General features: G+C 55.6%; 1 protein-coding gene and 1 long non-coding RNA gene across 3 annotated transcripts in view; one reads left to right on the top strand and one right to left on the bottom strand.

Annotated features, from left to right (window-relative positions):
* Positions 1–26800, bottom strand: part of LOC311633534 — a 176790-nt gene that overhangs the window by 19679 nt on the left and 130311 nt on the right. The window lies entirely within an intron of this gene.
* On the top strand, positions 360–26800 carry ODAD1 (outer dynein arm docking complex subunit 1). 2 transcript variants are annotated; one of them, XM_084905968.1, is made up of 15 exons: positions 360–408; positions 952–1032; positions 4962–5061; positions 5450–5639; positions 13611–13733; positions 14362–14475; positions 17159–17226; positions 20310–20497; positions 20712–20834; positions 21706–21788; positions 21879–22047; positions 23743–23906; positions 23998–24101; positions 24365–24443; positions 24542–26800. In XM_084905968.1, the coding sequence occupies exons 2-15, from the start codon at positions 975–977 to the stop codon at positions 25004–25006; spliced, it is 2028 nt and encodes a 675-aa protein (XP_084762094.1). In that variant the 5' UTR covers positions 360–408; positions 952–974; the 3' UTR covers positions 25007–26800. The 2 variants fall into 2 exon arrangements, with proteins under 2 accessions (XP_084762094.1, XP_084762095.1); XM_084905969.1 differs by lacking the exon at positions 13611–13733.

The raw sequence follows: 26800 nt of genomic DNA, 5'->3' as shown, positions 1-26800 counted from the left end.
TCCATCCCAGCCCCGCTCCTCAACACCTCCAGCCCATCCCTCAACCATCCAAGCCCCGCCCCTCAACCATCCAAGCCCCGCCCGTCAACCCATCCAAGCCCCGCCCCTCAACACTCCTAGTCCCGCCCTCCACGCCTGCCAGTCCCTCTCCTCAACCCAGCCCCGCCCCTCAACGCCTGCGGGCACCGCCCCTCTCCGGGCTCCAGTTCAAAACCCCGCAGATCCCAGCTCGTCTTCTCGCCGCCTCCGGGGCCACGCCTTTCAGTTTCCCCTCCCACGTCCTCTCCTTGGTCCTGGTCCCTCCCCTGCCGCTGTCCTCAGGCCTCATTGGCCCCTTATCTCCCCAGTAACCAAACCACAACAGTGAGCTAGGAGCACCAAGGCCGGACAAGTTAGGCATTCCACCAGGTAGGGCCTGGGCCTCACTCTGCACGGGGTTCCCTTTCCTCTGTGATTCCTCCCCAAACAGCCCGCCTAGAGGAGAGCCTAGGGGACCGCCAGACAGGCACGGTTGAGGGTCGACCTACGAACCAGGAGGCCACGGTTCCATTCCCTGTAGGACACATGCCTGGGTTGTGGGTTCGCTATCCAGGGTGGGGCGTGCAGGAGGCAGCTGATCAATGATTCTCATCATTGATGTTTCTGTCTCTCCCTCTCCTGTCTGAAATCAATAAAAATATATTTAAAAAAAGGGGACCTGTATCCCTGCCAGAGGCCAGAGTCAGAGCCGTGATGCAAGACAGAATGTAAGAGACAGGAGGTTGAGAGGAATGTGGGGAGAGCCCTGAGAGGTGTCCCCCTACAATCCATGGGAGGAATTGAGAGTCAGAGAGCGGCCGGAGCTGGTTCTGGGGTGACCTTCTCATTCCTAGTCCCTAGCTCATTGCCCACCTCCTCCCCACCCTCTCCCACTCCCTGTCTGAAGGGGTGGGTCCTGTGTCGCCTCTACAGGATACGCACAGTCTTTGGCTAAGATGGCTGCAATGAGCACCCGCTCCGAGGAAGGGAGCGAGGTCTTCCAGGAAGGAGTAGGTAAGTCCACGCTCCTTATTCCTCTCATTCTTTCCCTTGGTTTCCCCGGGTGCCGGGTCCTGTGCTGCAGGGCTGTGGGGACAGGGAGGCCTCCCAGGAGCGCCCTCTAGTGGGGGCAGCGCATGTGTGAGCATGGACTTGGAGCTGGGCATAGGTACGGGCAAAGCCTGGAGTGGGGTGGGCCGGGCGGACTTCCTGCAGGAGGGGACGTGTGGGTGGGGCCCAGAAGAAGGGGAGAGTTTCAGCAGAGAGAGCAGCCACCGGCTACAGCCTCTGCCCTGCTGGCACTTGTGCTCAGATTGTCCTTGGTGCTGGGGGCTGCCTCTACCCACTTACATGCAGGAGCAACGCTCTGCACCTCCCCCAACCTCACATCGCAGCAATCAAAAGCCTCTCCAGCCAAAACCGGTTTGGCTCAATGGATAGAGCATCAGTCTGCGGACTGAAAGGTCCCCGGTCCGATTCCGGTCAAGGGCATGTACCTTGGTTGCAGGCACATCCCCAGTAGGGGGTGTGCAAGAGGCAGCTGATCAATGATTCTCTCTCATTCGTGTTTCTAACTCTCTATCCCTCTCTCTTCCTCTCTGTGAAAAATCAATAAAATATATTTAAAAAACAAACAAACAAACAAACAAAAACAAACGTATGGGCCTAGCTGATGGCCATGGACAACAGAGGGGTGGGGGCATAGGTAGGGCAGGGTTTGGGATGGGAATGGGGGAATGAGGATAATTATGTGATACCATAACCAATAAATAATTAAAAATAAATAAATTAAAAAAAATAAATAAAACGGGGCATTCTAAAAACAAACAAACAAACAAACAACAACAACAACAAAAAACCCGTCTCCAGACATTGCCAAATGGTCCCGGGGTGGGGGTGGGGGTGCGTGTGGAACCACTGGGCCTTGGTGGGCGGCGAGCCGGTGGAGGAGACTTGGAGAGAAGGGTAGGGTCAGGTCATGTGGGGCCTGGAACACCAGGCTGAGGGGCTAGGAGTTGGTCCTGAGGGCGCTGGAGCAAGGAAGAGGCAGGGTCCGCTCTGGTTGTAGGAAGGCCCTCTGGGGCTGTGGGAGGTGGGGAGGAGGCTGGGGTGATGGCCCAGACAGGAGGGGATGAGGCCTGGGCCTAGGAGATGGGCTGAGAAGGAGGAGGCGGGAGGATGGGACTGAGGATGGCTGGGGGGTGAAGGCTGAAGGCGAGGGAGGGAGCAAGAATGCAGCCCTGGTCACCTTCCTCCGCTCCCCCAAGTTCCAGTCTTGTGAGTCGGGTCCCTGAGGACTGCCAGGCCTTCTGGGAGCGCCCTCTAGTGGGCTTAGTGGGTAAAGTCTCCAGGTCAGCTTGGGGTGCAGGGGAGTATGAAGGGGTAAGAAAGCTTGAGGCAAACTACAGCAAAACCACTTATCTTTTGGTAAGATGCAGGACAAAGCTGACCAGAACCTCGAGGCTGCAGTTTTCCACATCCCACAACGATTATACCAGCTGATTAGACACTTCCAGAGCAAAAGCTTTAATTCACTTTAAACATATAATGGGTTTAGCAATGGTATTTTCCCTATATTATTTTGCTTAACTTCGTTCATTCCGGGGACGGGGTAGGGGTGGGAGTGAGAAAGAAGAACGTTTAAAATATAAGAGGGAATAGCTGAAACTGGTTTGGCTCAGTGGATAGAGCGTCGGTCTGCGGACTCAAAGGTCCCAGGTTCGATTCCGGTCAAGGGCATGTACATTGGTTGCGGGCACATCCCTGGTAGGGGGTGTGCAGGAGGCAACTGGTCGATGTATCTCTCATCGATGTTTCTAGCTCTCTATCCTTCTCCCTTCCTCTCTGTGAAAAACAATAAAATATATTTAAGCCGAAACCGGTTTGGCTCAGTGGATAGAGCGTCGGTCTGCGGACTGAAAGGTCCCAGGTTCGATTCCGGTCAAGGGCATGTACCTTGGTTGCAGGCACATCCCCAGTAGGGGGTGTGCAAGAGGCAGCTGATCCGTGATTCTCTCTCATCGATGTTTCTAACTGTCTATCCCTCTCTCTTCCTCTCTGTAAAAAAATCAATAAAAATAAATAAATAAAATAAAATATATTTTTTAAAAAATAAATAAATAAAATAAAATATAAGAGGGAATAAATTGGTTCACATTCCACAATAACTTGTTACAAAGCAACCGAAGGATTCGTTCACTCTTTGGCCAAAACCGACAAAAAGGAGGAATGATAAAATTGACAATTTCTAATATTCGGTGTTAGGCCTCGGTGACCTAAATATTTGTTTATTTAACTGAGGGAAACAAATAATCTTCGCACAGGATCCTCATAGCCAATTGGCTTGGAGATCAATGCTTCCCAGTGATAGCAACAACAAGCAAGGCTTAACAACAAGACTGCACACACAGCCCACAAAGGGCTACACCAAGACTGTCCACCTCAGGTAACTGGGAGGCTGACTCACTGAACCATATAGGACAGCTTAGCACACAAAGCCACCCTACCAACTCAGGGAAGCTGTGAAAATGCCGAGACAAGGAAATAGATCACAAACAAAAGAAATGGAGGAAAAGAAGAGACTGGATATAGAGTTCAAAACCATGCTTATAATGTTTTTCAAGAATTTTCTAGAAAAGGTCGATAAGACCTATGAGGAGATGAAAAGGGATCAACAAGAAATAATAAGGGATCAACAAGAAATAAAGAATACATTGTCTGAAATAAAAAATATTATACAGAGTCCTAAAAACAGAGTGGAAGATCGCAAGAATCAAGTCAAAGATTTGGAACATAAAGAGCCAGAAGATGCTCCTCCGCAGAAGCAAGAAGACAAGAGAATCCAGAAAGTTGAAGATAATGTAAGAAACCTTTGGGACAACTTCAAGCGAACCAACATCAGAATTATGGGGGTCCCAGAAGATGAAAGAGAGCAAGATATCGAAAACATACTGAAAGAAATAGTGACAGAAAACTTCCCCCACCTGGTGAAAGAATTAGACTTACAAGTCCAGGAAGTGCACAGAACTCCAAACAAAAGGAATCCAAAGAAGACCACACCAAGACACATCATAATTAAAATTCCAAGAGCAAAAGACAAAGAGAGAATATTAAAAGCAGCAAGAGCAAAGAAGGTAGTTACCTATAAAGGAGCACCTATATGATTGTCAGCTGATTTCTCAACAGAAACCATGCAGGCCAGACGGGAATGGCAAGAAATATTCAAAGTGATGAATAGCAAGAACCTACAGCCAAAAATACTCTACCCAGCAAAGCTATCACTTAGAATATCAATCGAAGGCCAGATAAAGAGCTTCACTAATAAAAAAAAGCTAAAGGAGTTCATCAACACCAAACCAGAATTATATGAATTGCTGAAGGGGGTTCTTTCGGAAGAGAAAGTAAATAAAGATAAAAACTATGAATAACAAATACGTAGCTATCAACAAGTGAATCTAAAAACCAAGGGAATTTAAAAAATCTGATGAACAATATTAACTGGTGAATATAATAGAATCAGTGATATGGAAGGGGAGTGAACTGACGATTCTTGGGGAAAAGGGGAGTGGGGGATGTGGGAAGAGACTGAACATAAACTGTGCACCTATGGATGAGGACAATGGGGGGTGGGGAAAGGGCAGAGGGTGGGGTGGGAACCTGGTGGAGGGGAGCAATGGGGGGGGGCAGAAATGAACATTTCCTCATTTATATAATATGAACAATAAAGATTTATTTTAAAAAAATAATCTGCACACAATCTAGGTGGGAGGAAATTAAAATGAATAAATAAAAGAAAGCTTGAGGCAGTCCTAGAGGAGTGCTGGAGACTGGGTCTTCAGTTGAGTTGCAGCTTGTGAGATCCTAAGGGATCCAGGATTCCTAGGGGGTGTGAGAGGGGCAGGGTCTGGATTCCTGCTGAGTGTCTTGCCTGGCCCCTCCCGCAGTGGACTGGGAGCTGAGCCGACTGCAGCGACAGTACAAGGTGATGGATGTTGAAAAGCGGGCCTACAACAGGGAAGTCCACCAGCGCATCAATAAGCAACTGTGAGCCAAGTGCCTGCATTTGTGTGAGAGTGTGTGTGTGTGATTGTGTGTGAGTATGTGTGTATGAGTGTGTGTAAGTGTGTGAGTGTGTGAGTGTGTATGAGTGTGTGTATGAGTGTGAGTGTGTGTGTGTGTATGAGTGTGTGTGTGTATGAGTGTGAGTGTGTGTGTATGAATGTGTGTAAGTGTGTGAGTGTGTGTGTGTGTGTGTATGAGTGTGTGTGAGTGTGTGAGTGTGTGTGAGTGGGGGGAGGGGGGCTGTTAAGAGTCTGGGGGCCGGAATCGTGGGTCCAGCAGGAGGCAGGCCGTGTGTCTGGCCTCTATTGATGCTGAGCTCTGCTTCTTTGCTGGCTGCCCTCCCCCCCCCCCCCCCCCCCCCCGGGGGCAGCGAGGAGATCCAGCGCCTGCAGGACGTGCGGAACAAGCTGCAGGTGCAGATCGGCATCGCCCAGAGCCAGGTCAGGCGCCTGCGGGACAGCCAGAGGCTGGAGAACATGAGCCACCTGCTCAAGTGCCGGGCCCAGGTGCAGGACGAGGTCAAGGAGCTGCAGGAGCAGACCCGAGCCCTGGACAAGAAGGTGGGTCCTGAGACCAGGCTCTGTGGATCCTACTTAGGGGCGATGCCTTCCCCGCTCTGAGCCTCAGCTTCCTCCTCCGAAAAACTGGGTCATGGAGAGCAGGCGCCTGGGAGAGTGGTGCTGGGGCTCCCGAGGGGCAAGTGGGTGTTTAGGAAGGAGCACAGTCCCAAGATGCTCCGGGGCCGGGGCAGCGGAGGGGAAACTTGCCTCCGCAGAGCTGTGTGCCCGCAGGCAAGGGTTGGCCTCTCTGGACTGTAGTTCCTTCATCTGCCAGAAGAGGGCGTTGGTCATGGAGCGAGGTCTAGCCAGGTGTCCAACCCCACCTGTCTCAAGGTCTTGCTATTTGACCTTGGACTTTTCCATGCCAAGTGTTCGTTCACGTTTTTATGACCGTTTCCCTTGCCTGGCCCCGCCCTCGGTGCATTGGGAGCTGAGCTGACGGCAGGGACAGCGATGGACGGTGAAAGGGGCCTACAGCAAGGAAGTCCACCAGTGCCCTGGTCGGCAATGTGCGGCTCGCGAGCCACATGCGGCTCTTTGGCCCCTTGCGTGTGGCTCTTCCACAAAATACCACGGCCCGGGCAAGTCTATTTTGAAGAAGTGGCATTAGAAGAAGTGTAAGCTTAAACAAATTTGGCTCTCCGAAGAAATTTCAATCATTGTACTGTTGATATTTGGCTCTGTTGACAGATGAGTTTGCCGACCACTGCCCCAGTGTGTCAATGAGCAATTGTGACTCATGCACAGATGCATGTAGCTCTAAACATACACGCAGATATGTATCTGAAACCAACGTTTAGTCAAATCAAGCTTTTTTCTATGTGGGATTCATTGTCATTTTTTTCTCTACTCCTCACGAAAAAGTCTCTTTGCGCCCTGGATGGTGTCACTCGGTGGTTAGAACATTGGCCTGAGTACCAAAGGGTCTTAGGTTTGATTCCCGGTCAAGGGCACAGACCTGGGGTATAGGTTTGATTCCTGGCTCCCATTGGGATGAGAGTGGGAGGCAACCAATTGTTGTGTCTCTCTCACATCAATGTTTCTCTCACTCTCCTCTCCTCCTCCCTCCCTTCTACTCTCTCTAAGAAGCAATGGGAGCCGAAGCTGGTTTGGCTCAGTGGATAGAGCGTTGGTCTGCAGACTGAAAGGTCCCAGGTTCGATTCCGGTCAAGGGCATGTACATAGGTTGCGGGCACATCCCCCGTGGGGGGTGTGCAGGAGGCAGCTGGTCGATGTTTCTCTCTCATCAACGTTTCTAGCTCTCTATCTCTCTCCCTTTCCCTCTGTTAAAAATCAATAAAATATATATTTTAAAAAAATAAAAATAAAAACAAAAAGCAATGGGAAAAATATCCTGGGGTGAGGTTTAACAACAACAAAAGTGGTTAGGCTAGACAGAGAACCACAGTGGCCTTGTCCGATCCAGCTTCAGCGCCAATGGGCGTGAGCATGCCTCGGGCAGGTAGCTGTGGCTTTGGAGGATGAAACACAGACTATTTTCTTTTTTCTTTCTTTCTTTTTTTTTTTTTTTTTTACAGAGAGGAAGGGAGAGGAATAGAGAGCTAGAAACATCGATGAGAGAGAAACATCGATCAGCTGCCTCTTGCACACCCCCCTCTGGGGATGTGCCCGCAACCAAGGTACATGCCCTTGACCGGAATCGAACCCGGGACCTTTCAGTCCGCAGGCCGACGCTCTATCCACTGAGCCACACCGGTTTTGGCCCGGCACTTAGTAAGCACTCAAGAAATATTTGTTGAAACCGGTTTGGCTGGTTCAATTCTGGCCAAGGGCATGTTTCCATCTCTCTCCCCCTCTCCCTTCCTCTCTGAAACCAATAAAAATATATTTTAAAAAAATTGAATAAAATAATGCTACCTACATAGTTAGCTTGCTTCCTTCAAATGTGAAATGCATCCTTGCTGATGTGTATAATTGTGACTCGTTCATTTTTTGCTGTCGTGTACTATTTCATTAATGTATTCATTCACTCAGTATCGATGGGCATTTGGTTGTTTCCAGTTTGAAGCTGGTTACATGAATAATGCTTCTGTCAACATCCTTTTACACAGATCCCGAAGTGTACCTACACTCAGAAGTGTAGTTGCTGGGTGGGAGGAAAAAAACCAACAGATAACCCTGTTTTTCTTCTGGAAGATGACTTTGGTTTACTTTCTTCCAGCACCGTTTCCATGGAAACCCACTGGGTTAAGGTACATAGGGGATGTCAGCTGTGTTCCCAGGCAGCAATGTTCATTATTAAAATGACCCCGGGAAGGACTGTGCTCGGGTTCATGGGTCCCCCGGGCCCCTGTGACTGAGACTGAATAGAAACCTCATTTCTCTGTGGGGCGTTTCCTACGACTGAGGATGCTCCTGGCCGGGCTGGGAAGCTACCCTCAGGAGGGCGCTCCTCGCCAGAGCCCGTTTGGCTGCGTGGATACAGCATCGGCCTGCGGACTCAAGGGTCCCAGGTTCGATTCCGGTCAAGGGCATGTACGTTGGTTGTGTGTTTCTCTCTCATCGATGTTTCTAACTCTCTATTCCTCTCTCTTTCTCTCTGTAAAAAAAAAAAAAAAAAAATCAATAAAATGTATTATAAAAAATAAAAAAAAGAGGTGGCTCCTTGCCAGAGCCCTTTTGGCTCCGTGGATACAGCATCGGCCCGCGGACTGAAGATTTGCAGATTCAATTGCGGTCAAGGGCACATACCTCAGTTGCAATCCTGGCGATGGGTGGGGGCATGTGTGGGAGGTGACCAACCCATGTGTCTCTCTCACATCGATGTTTCTCTCCCTCTATCTCTCCCCTCCCTTCTGCTCTCTCTAAAAATCCATGAAAAATATCCTTGGGTGAGGATCAAAAAGAGAGAGATGGTTCCTCTTGTGTATGAAGCTTCCGTAAGTCAGGGTAGGCAACACCTGCCCACTCATGTGGGACCAGCCACCTGGAGGTGTGAGCAGCAGCCCTGGACCCTCAACACAGACGTGTTTGCTGCTGTCCTGCTAAGATGCCGCTGTTCCTTGTCCTCCATCCTTCCACAGAGTTACGTGAACGTGGTGCCAAATTATAGCCTTCTGAATCCCAAGACTGCTTTCCAGGGACTCTGTCCAGTGGCTGCAGCCCTGGATCTCAGGGCATGTCTATCCTCAAATGTAATCCTCTATAATAAAAGAGTAATATGCAAATTGACCCTAGCAGCAGAACGACCAGATCGACCAGTCATTATGAGGCCCACTCTCAGTCCCTTCCCCCAGCTGGCTGGCTCCGATCGCCCAATGGTGAATGGGAAACCGAGAGTGGGTAGCAGGGGGGAGGGGGTGGCACCAGGCCAAGGCCCCCATCCTGCCAGTCACCCCACACACAGAGGGCAACCTGCGGTGGGGGCAGGGCTGGTGAGTGGGCGGAAGGGTTGACCTCTTAGTTCCTGCCCATGGCCGGTAGGCTCCGATCACCTGATGAGGAGCGGGAAGCTGGGGGTGGGTGGCAGTGGGGGTGGGGGGTGGGGCCGGCTGCAGGCAGCTGGGAAGATGGCCCTGATCGCAGGCCAGGCCTATGGACTGTACCCATGCATGGATTTCGTGCACCGGGCCTTGGAGAGATCCACAGGGCAGGGACCTTCCCAGGACCCCTAGAAGCTGAGGACCATGGTCTGCAGCCGCATGGAACTGAATTCTGCCACCGAGCACCAGGCGAGTCCCAGCTGAGACCACAGCCCCAACGGACACCTGGATGGCGGCTCTGTAAGAGCCCGAGGAGAGGATGGAGCTGCGCTGTGTCAGGCCTCTGACCCATGGAAACTTGGAGATAACGAGTTTGTGTTAATTTGTTATGCAGATATAGAGAAGGATGCTCAGTGTCAAGCTGCCAGCCATGTAGCTCATGGAATTCCTGAATATGTAACCATCAGCCCCCAAGTGCCGTCCCCAGGGGCCATCCCACTTAAGTAGTTTGGACCAGCCAGCCCAGTAAGTGGTCGTGTCCTCACAACCTGGAGACCATTAGGAAATAGTCTGTGTTTCACCGAAACCGGTTTGGCTCAGTGGATAGAGCGTCGGCCTGCGGACTGAAAGGTCCCAGGTTCGATTCCGGTCAAGGGCACGTACCTTGGTTGAGGGCACATCCCCAGTAGGGGGTGTGCAAGAGGCAGCTGATCGATGTTTCTCTCTCATCGATGTTTCTAGCTCTCTATTCCTCTCCCTTCCTCTCTGTAAAAAAAAAAAAAAAGAAAAAAGAAAAAAGAAAGAAAGAAAGAAAGAAAAAAGAAAATAGTCTGTGTTTCATCCTCCAAAGCCACAGCTACCTGCCCGAGGCATGCTCACGCCCATTGGCGCTGAAGCCGGATCGGACAAGGCCACTGTGGTTCTCTGTCGATGTCTGTGCAGTACTTTCGCTCTGAAAGATTTAAAATCTTACTGGGGTCCCTGTAGCTCCATGTGCAGGTGGGAGAAATAACACAGAGAGAGTCTCTGTGCATTGTGCCCAGTTTCTCCCAATGGTAACACTTTTGGGGTATTTGATTTTTATCACAGCAACTACCACCAACTGTCTCACACACACAGAAGGCCGAGAGCCATATGACAACATGCTCAAAATCACCCGTCATTTCAGAGATGCAAATCAAAACAACCACGCGGTACCATCTCACACCTGTCAGAATGGCCAACATCACCAAATCAACAAACGACAAGTGCTGGCAAGGATGTGGAGAAAAAGGAACCCTCGTGCACTGCTGGTGGGAATACAGACTGGTGCAGCCGCTGTGGAGAACAGTATGGAGCTTCCTCAAAAAACTGAAAATGGAACTCCCATTTGACCCAATAATCCCCCTTCTAGGAATATATCCCAAGAAACCAGAAACATCAATCAGAAAGGACATACGCACCCCTATGTTCATAGCAGCACCATTTACAATAGCTAAGATTTGGGAAAAGCCTAAGTTTACCATCTACACAATGGCAAAAAAGAAGGAACTCTTACCATTTACAACAGCATCGATGGACCTGGAGAGCATTGTGCTAAGTGAAATAAGCCAATCCGAGAAAGATAAGTATCAGGATCTCCCTTACTTGTGGAATATAATGAACAACACAAACTGATGAACAAAAACAAGATCCCAAGACACAGAACCATCAAACAGACCGTCAAACCTCAGAGGGAAGGCAGGGGAGAGGGGGGTGGGGTGGAGAGTCAGGGGGTAAGAGATCAACCAAAGAACATGTATGCATATAAGCAGAACCAATGGACACAGACAACTGAGGGGTGAAGGCCGGGCTAGGGGCTGGGGGCTGGGGGCAGGCTGGGAGAGAACAATGGAGGGAAAAGAAAAAATAGGTAATATTTTCAACAATAAAGATTTTTAAAAATATATATTTTTACTGATTTTTTCACAGAGAGGAAGAGAGGGATAGAGAGTTAGAAACATCGATGAGAGAGAATCGTTGATCAGCTGCCTCCTGCACATCCCCCATTGGGGATGTGTCCGCAACCAAGGCACATGCCCTTGACCGGGATCAAACCTGGGACCCTTGAGTCCGCAGGCCGACGCTCTATCCACTGAGCCAAACTGGTGAGGGCAACAATAAAGAATTTTCTAAAAAATTAAAGAGACAGCCAAAACCGGTTTGGCTCAGTGGTAGAGCGTTGGTCTGCGGACTGAAAGGTCCCAGGTTTGATTCTGGTCAAGGGCATGTACCTGGGTTGCGGGCACATCCCCAGTAGGGGGTGTGCAAGAGGCAGCTGGTCGATGTTTCTAGCTCTCTAGCTCTCCCTTCCTCTCTGTAAAAAATCAATAAAATATATTTTTTTTAAAAATTAAAGAGCCGAAACTGGTTTGGCTCAGTGGTAGAGCTTCGGTCTGCGGACTGGGGGGTCCCAGGTTCGATTCCGGTCAAGGGCATGTACATTGGTTGCGGGCACGTCCCCGATGGGGGTGTGCAGGAGGCAGCTGGTCGATGTTTCTCTCTCATCGATGTTTCTAGCTCTCTCTCTCTCCCTTCCTCTCTGTAAAAAAATCAATAAAATATATTTTTAAAAAAATTAAACAGACAGTTTCACAAAGATGTGACATCCCGCGATAACCACAGCACCAGCTCCTGTGGAGCCGGCGAGCGGCCCTGACCTGACCTCGTAGTTCCCGTGGTGTCTGACCGTGACCGTGCGTCTCCCTGGACAACGGATCCCGCCCCTTGCCGCCCCCTTGGCGCTGGCTGCGGCGCTGACGGGCGGGGTGACAGAAATGGATTGTCTCTCCGTTCTGGAGGCCGGAAGTCCAAGATAGAGGTGCCGGCAGCGTGGGTTTCTGCTGAGGGCTGGGAGGGAGGATCCGGTGCGTGCCTCTCCCCCGGCCCTGCGGTTTGCTGGCAGCCTTCGGCGTTCCTCAGTGAGTGGAAACCTCACCCCCGTCTTTGCCTATGTGCTCACCTGTCATCCTCCCTGTGCCTGTCTGTGTGTGCAAATGCCCCCCCCCCCCCACACACACCCTTTATAGACATTTTTATTGATTTCAGAGGGGGAAAGAGGGAGAGAAGGTGAGAGAGAGAGAGAAACATCAATGATGAGAGAGAATCATCCATTGGCTACCTACCCTAAGCCCCCACTGGGGATCCAGCCCGCAACCCCGGCATGTGCCCTTGACCGGAACCAAACCCGGGACCCCTCAGTCCGCAGGCCGGCGCTCTATCCACTGAACCACACCAGCCAGGGCCAGATGTCTCCTTTCCATGAAGACACCAGTCCTATTGCATGAGGCCCACCCTCAGGACCTCATTTTAGCTTTCGTATCTCTGAGCGATTCTGGCTCCGGCTGAGGTCACATCCGAGGTCTCTTCGACACATAAATTCTGCGGGACATGGGCAACCTAGACTAGCGCACAGCCGTAAGCAGCGTGTGAGTTCCCGCAGTCCGCACGTTTTGTTCAGACCTGTTGTGTGTCAGGTAGGAAAAGAGCCAAACATTGGCCCCCTCGGAGCCTCCAGTGTAGTTGGGGAGGCAGCACACACCGAGCCAGTGGAGGTGAGTAGCGAAGGGAGGTCAGCCTGGAAGCGGAGTTCAGCAGCAGACCGGGCACTCCGCCTGCAGGAGGGCTAGGTCTCGCCATCTCCGCCTCCAGCCTCCGCTCTGTCTGCTGGCCTCGCTGTCCCAGGATGCTCGGTGCGGTGGGGACTGTGACAGCGGCAAGTCCTGAGGGGCCACCCCCCCAGCTCACACGTTTCCCCCAAATCCCAGGAAAGGGTTCTGGCTGGCTCCGCCCGGGTCACATGGGTCCTGGGCTGGCAGGTCCTGGGCTCTCTGTGATTGGGAGCCAGAACCCCGGGGAAGGTGGGGGGCTGTCCACAGAAGGCCACTCAGCACCCCCTGCACCTCCTTCCTGTTGTGGGGTCTCAAACCCAAGGTTCAAAATAAGGCCACCAGAGGCTGATGATTGATTTAAAAAAGCAGCCAATGATTTATGGAAAAACTGGCCAGGACGGCCGCCAGAGCACCACAGGCAGGTGGAGTCCACATGACCACACTGTTCCAGGGGTAGGCAGTCTTTTTAAAGGTCCAGACCACAGGAATGTTCCTTTGTTCTGAATTCTAAATTCTAAAGGCTGGGAACAGCCCACCGGGGACAATGGAATGTAGCCCTATATTGCCATAGCGGATAATACAGAAGCAGAGCTGAGCGGATACTCTCTGAAGGTTATCTGCAGTTTCTACCCCTGAAGCCACTGAATCCGTGGGAATCCATCTCTTGTGGTCCTGGTCCACAGGCACAGGAAAACTGCCTTAGCCTCCAGGTCTCCATCCGGAAGCTGAGGCAACTACCCTATTGTTTAAGCAAGTGAGCGAGTGCCGAAGCCAGAATAGCAGGGTTAAAATTCAAACGGCAGTTTTTACCCAAGTATGGCTGCCACCATACTTCATCTCCATGGTCCCCGTCTCTCCCGCATCCGGCCCACACTCAGGCACCGCCCTCTCCCCGCCAGATCCAGGAGTGGGAGGCCCGGCTCTTTGCCAGCGGCAAGGACCCCAGGGCCCCCGGGGTCTTCCTGGACCAGAAGGCCAAGACCCGGAAGAAGATCAAGATCGTGGAAGACCAGCTGGACAGGGTGAGGGTCGGCCTCGTGGCTCTTCCCAGGCCTGACCTCTGGGGCTGGGGGAAGAATGAGCATGGGGTCAAGTCCTGGGAATGGGGGGGGCGGGGCCAAAGGGGGCCACGCAGATTCCGGGGAGGCCTGGATGCTGGGCTCCCCGAGGGGGTCAGGAGACGGGATCCTGGAGGGATGGAGGGTCCCCCGGGGGGAAGGAATCTGATGCTTGGGCTCTTTTTTAAAGAGATACATGAAGATCTCTTTATTTATTTATTTATTTTAAATATATATATTTTATTGATTTTGTAGAGAGAGGAAGAGAGAGGGATAGAGAGTTAGAAACATCGATGAGAGAGAGTCATCGACCAGCTGCCTCTTGCACACCCCCCACTGGGGATGTGCCCGCAACCAAGGTACATGCCCTTCACCGGAATCGAACCTGGGACCTTTCAGTCCCCAAGCCGACGCTCTATCCACTGAGCCACACTGGTTTCGGCTGATGCTTGGGCTCTCACGGAGGGGCTGGCCGATGATCTCGGGAACCCCCTCGTGGGAAGGCGGCTTCCTGTCTGAGTGTGGAGGAGGGCGGCAGGCCAGGCCTCAGACCCTCTCCGGCATCCTGACCCTCCCCTGCCCCCGCCCCCAGGTCACCTGCCGCTTCGACATCCAGCTGGTCCGGAACGCGGCCCTGCGGGAGGAGCTGGACCTGCTGCTGGTCCAGAGGAACCACTATCTGAACATGAACCGCAAGCTGCACAAGGTCAGCGGCCCCCGCTCGCCGGGGAGGAGGGCAGGCGGGGTGGGGTGGGGTGGGGTGGGGGGGGGGGTGTCCGCCAGCTGCTTTCTAGCGCTCCGGCCTCGGGTACCAAACGGACGACGCCATCGGCTTACTTAACGTTCTGAGGGGACGGGAACCAGAAAGCATTCCGGGCGCCTCCAAACGAGAACGCTGAGAGAAGTCATTTAGACTGTTATCACCCGGGGCAACCGCGGAGCCAGCCAGACCATGTGCATCCCCTGGGTTTCTCAGTAACCTTTGAAGTCCTTTGGAGAATCTTCCCTCCCTCCCTCCCTCTCCCCTCCCTCCCTCTCTTCTTCCCTCCCTCCCCGCTCCCTTCCCTGCAAGAATGGGACAGAGAGCTGCATCTCCTTCACCAAGGCCCGCCATTTGCCGCATCTACTCTGTGTAATTAGCATCTTTACTGGAAACAGCTTATTTTTATATTGGCGGACGCAGCAGGCAGACACTGTGTCTCCTAAGTTCAGTGTGTATTTTCCTAAAAACGAGGCCATGTCCTCCCCCTCCCCCACCCTTTTATCCTCACCCAGGAATATGCTTTTATTGATTTTGATAGAGAGAAGAAGGGAGAGAGAGAGAGAGACATCAATCAGTTGCCTCCTGTATGCACCCCAACTAGGGATTGAACCCGAAACTTTTAAAAAATATATATTTTATTGATTTTTTTATAGAGAGGAAGGGAGAAGGATAGGTAGTGAGAAACATTGATCAGCTGCCTCTTGCACACCCCCTACTGGGGATGTGCCCGCAACCAAGGTCCATGCCCTTGACCGGAATCGAACCTGGAACCTTTCAGTCTACAGGCTGATGCTCTATCCACTGAGCCAAACTAGTTTCAGCGAAACTTTTTTTGGTGTATGGGATGATCCTCTAACCAACCGAGCCACCAGCTGCGGCTTTTTTGTCTTTTGTGTGGTGACTAGAGGCCCAGTGCGTGGATTCATGCTCTGGTGGGGTCCCTGGGCCTGGCCTGCGCCCTCTTGGAACCTGGGACCCTCAGGGAATGTTGGAGAGCTGGTTTTGGCTCAATCCTCACAGCCCCGATCCAGACAGGAGGGGGCCTGATCCTGTGGGGTGAGCATCTGCCCCCTGGTGGTCAGTGCCTGTCATAACAACTGGTCTATGTACAGATGCTCTTTGATATACAGCGGGGCTAGTTTGCTTCGGCCGTGTCCAGTTTGAGGTTGTGTCTCACGCCCATCCTTGCTGGCTTAGTGTTCTCTGTGGATGTGTAAAGCTGGAACAGGGTTCCCAAATCAGAATCCCTCCAACAGGCGTCCCAGGCCCAAACCACCTCCTCCCCCGTCTTCCACGTCTTCCCGCCCAGGCCCTTTGCTTTCCGGCTATCCCTCCAGCGTTTCTTTCTTTCTTTCTTTCTTTCTTTTTTTTTTTTTTTTTAATATTTTATTGATTTTTAGCAGAGAGAAAGGGAGAGGGACAGAGAGCTAGAAACGTCAATGAGGGAGAAACATCGATCAGCTGCCTCTTGCACACCCCCTACCGGGGATGTGCCCGCAACCAAGGTACATGCCCCTTTCCGGAATTGAACCCGGGACCTTTCAGTCCGCAGACTGACGCTCTATCTATCCACTGAGCCAAACCGGCTTCGGCCCTCCTGGGTTTCTTTTTGCAAAAGTAAATGTGTGTGCGTGTACATGTATACAATGTGTATGTATGCAGTATGTACGTGGTTATGTATGTATGTGTGCGTGTTCGCGCATTATTATTATTTTAAAAATCACTTATTGATTTTTAGAGAGAGAGGAAGGGAGAAACAGAGAGAAACATGGATGTGAGAGTGCAACATTGATCGGCTGCCTCCTGCACGCCCCCTACTGGGCATTGAGCCCGCAACCTCGGGCAGGTGCCCTGACCGGGAATCCAGCCTGCCACCTTTAGGTGCGTGGAACGACACCCAACCAAATGAGCCACACCGGCCAGGGCTATCTGTGTCTTAGTAATACACGCGTGACATACTGTGTACATACATGAGTGTGTATGTACCAGTATGTGTGTGTCTATGTACACTGTACATGCAAGAATCCATGGACACATTGTGCATGTGTAGAAATAAATCATTGCCTCTCTCTGTCTCGGGAAAGAGCCCTTTTTACTCATAAAAAAGCAAAGACATTTCTGTGGAAGCAGAAAACCGACGAGTATGGTCACACGGTGAGAGTCTCACACACAGCCCTGGCTGGTTTGGCTCCGTGGACAGAGCGTCGGCCTGCAGACTGAAGGGTCGCAGGTTCGATTCCGGCCAAGGGCACCTGCCAGGGGTTGCGAGCTCCATCTCCAGGGGAGGGCGTGCAGGAGGCAGCGGATCCCTGATTCTCTCCCATCACAGACATTTCTGTCTCTCTCTCCCTCTCCCTTCCTCTCTGAAATCAATAAAAAAAAATAAATTAAAAAATAAAGGAACGTCACACACACCGATGTCTGAGCCGGAGCGGAGGTAGAGTCGGTGTGCTCAGGCGTCCGCCGCTGCGGGATCAGCCCTCGGCGGCAGCCGCTCCTCCGCGGGGCTTTCCGCCCGCTGCCCGCCCCGCAGCCCCTGATCCGGAGGCTCCGCATCCCCGGGCGCCGGACTCTGCTTCTCCGGGGAGACGGCGGCCTGGAACGACCCTCCGCTTTGTTCCCGCAGGAGATGCACCTGATGCGGCACACGCTCAGCGCCCTCACCGGCTCCTCCATCTCCGCCTACTCCATCAGGTAGGCCGCGCTTCCATCGGGCGGTGTGTGTGTGTGTGTGTGTGTGTGTGTGTGTGGGGGGGGGGGGGTTCTGAACCCAAGAGATCAGAACCCACACTGCTTTTCATGAGGCGGCCCTTTCCCTGGCGGCTCTGCCAGAAGCCGGGGGCGAGGTCCTGCTGGGGGGTGGGAGGGGGTGTGAGGTCAGTCTGAGAGGGTGACCTGAGACGGGGCCTCTGCGTCTCCTGCTGCTGCTCGTGGGCTCCCTCTCTCCCTCCCTCCTCTCCTCTCCCTCCCCTCCCCCTCCCTATCCCTCCTCTCCCTCTTCCTCTCCTCCCTCTCCCTCTCCCTCTCCCTCTCCCCCTCCCTCTCCCTCTCCCTCTCCCTCTCCTCCCTCTCCCTTTCCCTCTCTCCCTTTCTTCCTCTCCCCCTCTCCCTCCCACTCCTTCCTCCCCCTCCCCCTCTCCTTTCCTCCCCCTTTCCCTCTCCCTCCTCCCTCTCTCCCTCTCTTTTCCTCCTCCTCTCCCTCTCCTCCCTCTCTCCCTCCCTCTCTCTCAGACCCTGCGCCTTCTGAGCCCCCGCCCTGGGGTCTGCACCCAAATGGTTTCCTGCCTCTTCTCAGGACCCCGTTCCTACCTGTGACTGCCGCCTGCCCCTGGCTCCTGATTCCTCCTGCCTCCGGCCGGAGCCACGTCTGTCTTGTGGCTTCTGGGAGGTGTCCCGAGGCACAGACAAACTTGCCCGCTTTATTTATTTATTTATTGTAAATGTATCTTTATTGATTTCAGAGAGGAAGGGGGAGGGAGAGAGAGAGAGAGAGAAACATCAATGAGGACAGAGGATCATTGATCGGGTGCCTCCAGCACGCCCCGCACACTGGGGATCAAGTCCGCAACTTGGGCCTGTGCCCTGACCTGGAATCAAAACGTGACCTCCTGGCTCATAGGTGGACCCTCATCCACCGAGCTGGGCTGGGGATGCCCGGAGCCTCCCGGAGGAGGAGGGTGACAGAGTAAGCCTTCGAGGACTTTGAACAGAGCACGAAGCTGGTGCTCTGGGCAAAGGCGTGGAGGTGGAACGGAGCGGCCCATGGGCAGGGCCCAAGCGGCCCTGCCTGCTGTCTCCCCACCGACCCCCCCTCTGACTCTGACCCTGTGGTCTGTGAAGTACGGCCGGGCACTCTGCACGCACAGGTGGCTGCTCGACATTTAAAAGTCTAGCAGCTGCGTCCTGGCCGGGTAGTCAGGTGGTTAGAGCGTTGTCTCGGTACGCCGAGGCTGTGGCTTTGACCTCCAGTCAGGGCACCAGCAAGAAGCAATCAATGAATGCATAACCAAGCGCAACGACAAGTCCATGTTTCTCTCTCACACATAAGTAAATAAATTTTTATTTTATATTTTAAATACATTTTTGTTGACTTTAGAGAGGAAGGGAGGAGAGGGACAGAAACATCAAATGATGAGAGAGCATCATTGATCGCCTGCCTCCTGCACGCCCCCTACTGGGGATGGAGCCCTCTGTCCAGAATCGAACCGGGGGCCCTTCAGTTGGCAGGCTGTCGCTCTATTCACTGAGCCAAACTGGCCAGGGCTAAATAAATAAAATTTAAAAAGCAGCTTAGAGCCGAAACCGGTTTGGCTCAGTGGATAGAGGTCCCAGGTTCGATTGCTGTCAAAGGCATGTAGCTTGGTTGCAGGCACATCCCCAGTAGGGGGTGTGCAGGAGGCAGCTGGTCGATGTATTTCTCTCATCGATGTTTCTAGCTCTCTATCCCTCTCTCTTCCTCCCTGTAAAAAATCAGTAAAATATATTTTAAAAAATAAAAATAAATAAAAAGCAGCTTAGAAGCTACCTTCTCAGATGTGCAGCCAGGGAGAGGCTCAGGAATGAGGCTTCTAGGGGCCCCAGAGTCCTAGCAGGGCCTGTGCCCGAGTGCTGGTGACACCACCTACCTGTCCAAGGTGAGGTCCTGGGCGGCCCAGCCCCTTTACTTCCAACCACACGCCCACCCCCCCACCCCCACACACACTCCAGCTCGCCGACCTCATCACCTGGCTGTCCCTTTCCAGGCCTGAGTGTCTAACTGTACCGCTAGCCTGCCCCCTCCCTCCCCCCGCTGCCAGGCGCCCCCCATAGCGCCCGCCTCCCGGGTGCCCTGCGCACCGTTAGCCAAAGAGGAGGTGCAGGCGGTAATAAAGAGCAGGAAGCTTTTCTGTGAGCGGAAGGAGTGCAATCAGGGAGACTCAGGTTCAGGCAGCAGCTCAGTGGCTCTGGAGAGAACAAAGGGCCGGTTTGTACCTCGAGGCAGAAGCCACAAGGCTCCTTCCCGCGCAGAGGCCAGGGGCTGGGCTCCCGGCGCGGAGGGGAGGGACACTCGGTCCCGGCGCCTGGAAGCCCCCGGGCGGCCTCAGGCTCGGCCTCTGACCCCGTTTAGCAGCTTAACAGCCGCTCCGGGACCGAGGCAGAGGCGCCCGCCCCGCCCCATAGCCTCAGAGCCGACGTGAGCGGCTCCCCGAGCCACGCCGGTTCCACTCACGTCACGGTCTCCACGGTCAGCTCGTGGGCAAGGCCGTCAGCCCCTTACCGGGCCTGGCACCCCCGGGCCCGACTCCTGCCCTGCCTCGGGAACCTAGAAAGTTCTCTGTCTTTTGTGACCTCAGGGGAACAGCACACTGAGTCTGCCCCGCCCATCCCTGCGACCCCAGGTGGACCCCGCACCCCAGACTGCGCCCACCCACCCCTGCGACCCCCTCGTGGACCCCGCCCATCCACCCCGCACCCCAGACTGCGCCCACCCACCCCTGCGACCCCAGGTGGACCCCGCCCATCCACCCCGCACCCCAGACTGCGCCCACCCACCCCTGCGACCCCAGGTGGACCCCGCCCATCCACCCCGCACCCCAGACTGCGCCCACCCACCCCTGGGACCTCAAGTGGACCCCGCCCATCCACCCCGCACCCCAGACTGTGCCCACCCACTCCTGGGACCCCAGGAGGACCCCGCCCATCCCCAGACTGCGCCCACCCACGGGTCCCCGGGACCACAGGCTGATTCTAACCCCGCCTTCCCCCCCCTCCCCCCGCCCCCCCCCCCCCTCGCGCAGGGAGGAGGCCAAGAGCAAGATGAGCGTGCTGCGGGAGCGCGCCGACAAGGAGGGCGTCCAGAACGAGACGGAGGTGCAGATCCTGCAGCGCCAGATCGCGCACTTGGACCAGCTGCACAGCTTCCTGCAGCTCAAGAACCGCGACCGGCAGGCGGACCCGGTGGTCCTGGAGAAGCGCGAGAAGCGCGGTGAGGCCGCCGCCCGCTCTGCGCCGCCCCCCCCCCCCCCCCACACACACACACACCGCCCCCAGGCCGGGCCGCGGAGAGGGCGGGCGGGCGCCCGTCTCCGGGCCTCAGGGCGCACGGCCGGGGCCTGCCTGCAGGGGGCGCCGGGGAGCAGGGGCCCTGGGGCTAGTGGCCGCCCGGGGGGCGCCCACCTTCACGGCCCCCGTGCCCCCAGCCGAGACGCTGAGGAAGACGTCGCAGGAGAGGCTGGTGCTGCGGTACGAGGACACCCTGAGCAAACTGTACCACCTGACGGGGGAGAGCGACCCGGAGCTGCTGGTGAACAAGTACCTGGAGAGTGAGTGCCCGCGCCGCCGGGAGGGGGCGGTCGCGGCCCGCGCACCCCGCTGCGCCCTGGTCCCCGACGGCCCGGGGACCCTCCGCCCGCCGCGGGGAGGAGCGGGCGCTCCCACAGCCTCCTCCTGCGGCCGCCTCTGCGCCAGCCCCTCCTGCTTCTGCCTGTCCCCTCGCCTCTGCATCTCTGTCCCTTCCGTGTCTGTATCGCTGTCTTTTATTTTTTTTATTTTTTTATTTTATTGATTTTTCACAGAGGAAGAGAGAGGGATAGAGAGTTAGAAACATCGATGAGAGAGAAACATCGATCAGCTGCCTCCTGCACACCCCCTACTGGGGATGTGCTCGCAACCAAGGTACATGCCCTTGCCCGGAATCGAACCCGGGACCTTTCAGTCGGCAGGCCGACGCTCTATCCACTGAGCCAAACGGGTCCCGGCTGGCGGCTGTCTTTTTGTTTCTGTGGGGTTTCTCTGGGCTTGGCCTGTCTCCTGCCTCCCCCATGCCCTGCTCCTGGGCCCGGGCCTCGCTCTCCAAGTCTCCCCCTTCCCCCCTTCCCCCGGATTCTCCCCGATGTCCCCGCCGCTGCCTGCCTGTCTGTCTCCCTCACGTCTACTCTGGGTCTTTGTGTCTCTCTCTGCAGCTCCTTCTCTCGCTCTAGCTCTCCGTTTGATTCTCTGCGTCCCCTTTCTCTGTCTGCGTCTCTCTGTCTCTGTCTCTCTATCTGTGTCCCTCCATCTCTGTCTCTCCGTCTCACCTCCGTGCTGTCTTTCTCAGCACCCCCCTCTCTGTCCCGAGCCCCGCTCCTCTTGGCTTCCGGTTCTGTATCTCCCGCGCCTCTGACTCTGTGTCCCGGACCCCCCCTCCCCGCCCAGTGGAGGCGCGCAACTTCGCCGAGTTCAACTTCATCAACGAGCAGAACTCGGAGCTGGAGCGTCTGCGGGAGGAGATCCGGGGGGTAAGTCTGTCCGTCCGGAGCCCCTGCCCCTGGCCTCGGCCCCGCCCCCTCCTCCGCGGGCGGCCGGCCCAGCTTCGCCCTCGCCCGCAGATGCGGGAGGCCATGAAGACGGCGCGCACTGGCCACCTCGCCCGCCGCTCGCTGAAACAGGAGCTGCAGGCTTCGGTGCTGGAGCAAATAGCAGAGCTGCGCTCTGACGCCGACAGCCTGGAGGCCCGCGCCCAGAAGCTGAGGGAGCAGGTGGAGAAGTTCAAGGCCGGTGAGCACCCACCTGCGCCGCCTCTTCACCGGGGCGCACGCGATGAGCACGCAGCGGGGCCAGGCCTCTGCTGGCCATTGGGAGAGTTCCAGGCGTTACCCTGTGCACTCACTCACTCTCCGCATATCCACCACCCATCCACCATCCATCAATCATCCATCATCCATCCATCTAGTACCCATCCATCCATCATCCATCCATCAGTATCCATCCATCCATCCATCCATCCATCTATCAATATCCATCCATCCATCTATCTTTCTATCTGGTACCCATCCATCCATCATCCATCATCCATCCATCCATCTGGTATCCATCCTTCCAGTATTCATTCATCCACCCATCCATCATCCATCCAACCATCCATCATCCACCCATCCATCATCCATCCATCCATCCATCCTTCCATCCATCTGGTATCCATCCATCCAGTATTCATTCATCTACCCATCCATCCATCCATCCTTCCATCCAGTATTCATCCATCCATCCATCCATCTTATATCCATTCATCCTTCCATCCATCCATCTAGTATTCATCCATCTATCCATCCATCCATCTAGTATTGATCCATTCATCCTCTCATCTAGTATTCATCCATCCATCCACCCATCCATCTAGTGATCATCACCCATACATGCCCTGACCAGGGATCAAATTGCAACCTTTTAAATATATATATATACATATTGCCGAAACCGGTTTGGCTCAGTGGAATGAGCGTCTGCCTGGGGACTGAAGGGTCCCGCGTTTGATTCCGGTCAAGGGCACGTACCTGGGTTGCGGGCACATCCCCAGTGGGGAGTGTGCAAGAGGCAGCTGATGGATGATTCTCTCTCATCGGTGTTTCTAACTCTCTATCCCTCTCCCTTCCTCTCTGTAAAAAATCAATAAAATATTTTTTAAACATATATATATATATATTTATTGATTTTTACAGAGAGGAAGGGAGAAGGAGATTGGCTGCCTCCTGCATGCCCCCCACTGGGAATCAAGCCTGCAACCCGGGCCTGTGCCCCTGCTGGGAATACCGCCATAACCTGCTGGTTCATAGGCCAATCCTCAGCCTCCCCAGCAGGCTGGCCCGCCGGCCGGCCGGGCTCAAACTCAAAACCTCGTGGTGCGTGGGACGGTGCGCTAACCACAGAGCCACCCGGCCAGGGCCGGTGCAGACTTTCTCCCCGCGCCTCGGTGCCTTCATGAACAGCAGCAGTTAACCAAGGGACATAGCACCCCGCACCACCCGTCCTCCGAGTGGGTCATGATGATGGCTCACCCCAGGGGTCTCAGGCACCTGGGTGTGAAAACAAAGCCAAAATAAAATTTAAAAAAAGAAGAAATTAAAAGAAAGAAAGAAAAAGAAAACAGAGCCGGCCGCCTGCGGGGGTTTCTTCGGAGAGGCCCTGAGCTTCGGACCCGATGGGGGCTGGGCCGGCCCTGAGCTGGGTGTGGGGGTCTCCCAGGCAGGGTGCCTTCCGCTTGTCCCTGCCTCCCGCTCGGTCCGCCTTCCGCGGTCCCCAGCCCCTGCGGGCGGACAGCGACGCCCTCCCGCTGCCCCGGGTCGGCCCGTGGGGACGTCTTCCAGCTGCGGTTCCACAGAACGGGGCCGGGGGGACTCGGGGAGGAGAGGGCTGGCCCCGGCGGGCACCGGATTGACAGCCTGTCTCCCGCCCCCCGCCCCCCGCCCCCCGCAGCCATCCAGCAGCTCTTCGCCAAGGCCCGCTGCGACAGCACCATCATCAACGACCTCCTCGGGGTCAAGACCTACATGCGGGACCGCGACATCGGCCTCTTCCTGGGCCTCATCGAGAAGCGGCTGGTGGAGCTGCTGACGGTGCAGGCCTACCAGAACGCCCAGGTGGGGCCGGGAGCCCCAGCCCCGGGGGCGGGGGGCGGGGGGGCGGGGGGGCGGGGGGCGGGCCTGGGCTCACCCCCGCTCCTCCCTCCAGAGCTTCACCGTGTCCAGCTTGTCCATCGCCGCCCTCACGGTGCTGGGCCAGAGCCCCGAGGACCAGCCCAAGAAGGTGGCCCCGCCCCAGCTCCCGGACAACCTGTGAGCGCCGGGGGGGGGGGGGGGGGGGAGGGGGGGGAAACGACGGCGAGCAGGAGCCTGGGAGGGGGGTGCAGAGGGGGCTCTTTGGGACCAAAGGGAGGCTGTGGCTCTGGGGGAGCAGGTGATGGATGGAATGGGCGCTTCGGGGACCAGAGGGGGGGGGGGGGGAGGGCCGTCCCGCGGACAGAGCGCGGCCACGGGTCACGCCGTCCGCCCCGTGTGGGTGCAGAACGCAGCCCCTTCCTGCCGCGCCCCTACTTTAGGGAGGAGCCCCCGGGCTTTGAGGGCAAAGAGGACTATCCTCTGAGCAAGGAGGAGCTGCTGAGCTACGTGACGAAGTCGGTGAGAACTGAGAACGGGCCGCCTGGGCTGGCGGGGGGCGGGGCTCAGCCCTCCCGGGGCCTCACTCCCCCGCCCCCCCCCCCCCCCCATCCCGGCAGATGGAGGCGCGGGAGCTGGTGCGGGAGCAGCACCAGAAGGAGATGATGGAGATGGCCAAGAAGATGGACAGCAGCCCGCCCCTCCCGCTCTCGGCCACCCACAGGGCCAGCTCGGGCACCCCGCTGGCCCTCTCCCGGAGCCCGAGCACGGGGCCCCCGTCGGCCCTGGGCCACCGGGCCAACGGCATCCTGGTGTCCAGCCGCCCCCCCAGCTCCAACGTGGGCCACGTCACCTTCGGCGAGCCCGGCGTGGGGGGCTCCACCAGCCAGGCCTCCAGCGGCGGCCGCGTGGCCTTCCGGCCCGTCAGCTCCAGCAGCTACCTGGGCTCCACCGGCTACCTGGACTCCAGCGGCGGCGGCGCCGAGAGCACGGGCGGCCTGCCCAGCAAGGGCACCGGCTCCGAGTCCAGCCCGGGCCCCACCTCCAGCGCCGGCCCGGAATCCGTGGCCAGCCAGGAGTCCTGAGGCTGCAGCCGGCCACCTACCCCCTCCCTGCTCTCTGCAGGGCTTACGGAGCGTTTCTGCCCCCTATTGCCCCCTCCGCCCCCATTGTGCCTGCGACTCCACCTTCCTCTCCCAGCTCCAGCCTCTGCCGGCTCAGCTGTCCCCACCTCCCCTTCCCATGACCCCGGGCCCATTGTCACTGGCTCGCCCTCACCTCCTCTGCCTCCTGGTTTCTCTCTCTGTTCCCGCTCTGCCTTCCCTCTCTGTCTCCCCGGCTCCTGTTCTCAATGGTTTCCCATTCGCAGTGTGTCTGTCTCCTCCAAAGTCCATCCCTCTCCCCATCTCTGCCGACTTCTCCGGTTCTCCTCCCTCCTCCTGTTTCTGCTTCCCTGTTTCTAGTTCCTTCTCATCTCCATTCCCCAGGCTCTCCCGGCCAGCCGAGGTCCCTGTCTCAGTAGCTCCCCATTCCTCGCTCTTCCCGTGAGCCCCCAGCACCGAGCCCGAGGAAAGAATCAACCGGGGCAGAAAGTTCAGGAAATAAAGGGCAGAGCCCAACTTTACCCCAGCCTGGTCACAAGTGTCTGTGCGAGAGAGGAATCTAGACACGGCTGTTTCTTAAGCTCCAGCCCAGGGGGAAACTCATGGCCTCATTCATTCATTCATTCATTCGTTCGTTCTGTTGAGGCCTCCCCATTTCAGGCTCTCCTGAGAGCTGGGCACTGTATCAGTCAGCATAGGCTGTTTTGCTGCAGTAACAAACAACCCCAGCATCTCAGTGGCTTAAAGTAACAAAGGTTTGCTACTGGCCAGAGTTGGTGGCCTATTGGGGGTCAGCTCAGGGCTCTGCTCCCCCCATCCTGGTGTCCCAATGGCTGTCGGTGGGAAAGAGAAAACCGCAAAGCTGCCGTGACTTCTCAGTCTCCGGCCTGGGCACCACACGTATCACGCCCGCCCACAGGTATCGACCCCAGCAGGCCAGGTGACCACACCACTCGGAAGGGCGGTGGGAAGTGCCGTCTGGAAGGAGAGGAAGATGGGTGTTTGTGGAGGCCCTGGGCCTGCCCCCGGGTCACAGAGAAGGCAGACTGTGTTCCTCGCCTGCTGCGGGCGGGTTTGGGGGTGATGATTCCAGTGTCACAGGTAACGCTTTCCTGCCATTGTCAGGTGTCCTGTCACACATTTTTTAAAAATAGTTTTGATTTTTAGAGAGAGAGGAAGGGAGAGAGAAACACGGATGTGGTAGAGAAACATCAATTGGTTGCCTCCGGCACACCCCCCTCCCCCACCGGGGTCAAGCATGTAACCCAGACATGTGCCCTGGCCGGGAACCGAACGGGCACCGGACAACACCCGACCAACAGCCACACCTGCCAGGACTCCCTGCCGACATGTCACACCACCAAATCAAGACGGAGAACCCATCCCCCTCCGCCCCAATCCGGGAGGTAATACTCCGGGTCCCCTTCTGCTCCAGTGGGTGATAACAGTCCATACCTCCGAGGAGTTTTTTTTGAAAATGAAAGGAATCGGTACATGCAGTAAATGCTAATACGTCTGTGATTCTGAGTGTGATGACAACAAATTAAGCAGTGTTTCCTTACCTGTCAGACAAACGGGTTGCTCTCCCTTCACCTGACCCTCCGACTGGGTAAAGCTTATCCAGTGGTCTGCCGGTAAATGCGTAACAACAGACTCTTTGGGGAAAAAGTCCTGATTTGTAGCGTGGACCTGTTCCTGGGGTGAAACGATAGCCACCTCCCATTCCTTTTGTTCCACGCGAAGACCTGCATTTTCGAACCGGAGCTCTGGAACGCC

Source organism: Pipistrellus hanaki (assembly GCF_964339955.1).
Source record: "Pipistrellus hanaki genome assembly, chromosome: 15".
Taxonomy (NCBI): domain Eukaryota; kingdom Metazoa; phylum Chordata; class Mammalia; order Chiroptera; family Vespertilionidae; genus Pipistrellus; species Pipistrellus hanaki.
Note: the sequence above shows the minus strand (reverse complement) of the source record. Positions and strands in the feature narration are given on the sequence as shown.

What these genes read in the sequence shown, in the direction of transcription:
- ODAD1 (XM_084905968.1), top strand. Translation starts at nt 975, where the DNA reads ATGGCTGCAATGAGCACCCGCTCCGAGGAAGGGAGCGAGGTCTTCCAG. An exon ending in CCCGAGCCCTGGACAAGAAG is followed by an intron (nt 5,640 to 13,610) that starts GTGGGTCCTGAG and finishes TCTCCCCGCCAG; the next exon opens with ATCCAGGAGTGGGAGGCCCG. An exon ending in GGTGAACAAGTACCTGGAGA is followed by an intron (nt 20,835 to 21,705) that starts GTGAGTGCCCGC and finishes CTCCCCGCCCAG; the next exon opens with TGGAGGCGCGCAACTTCGCC.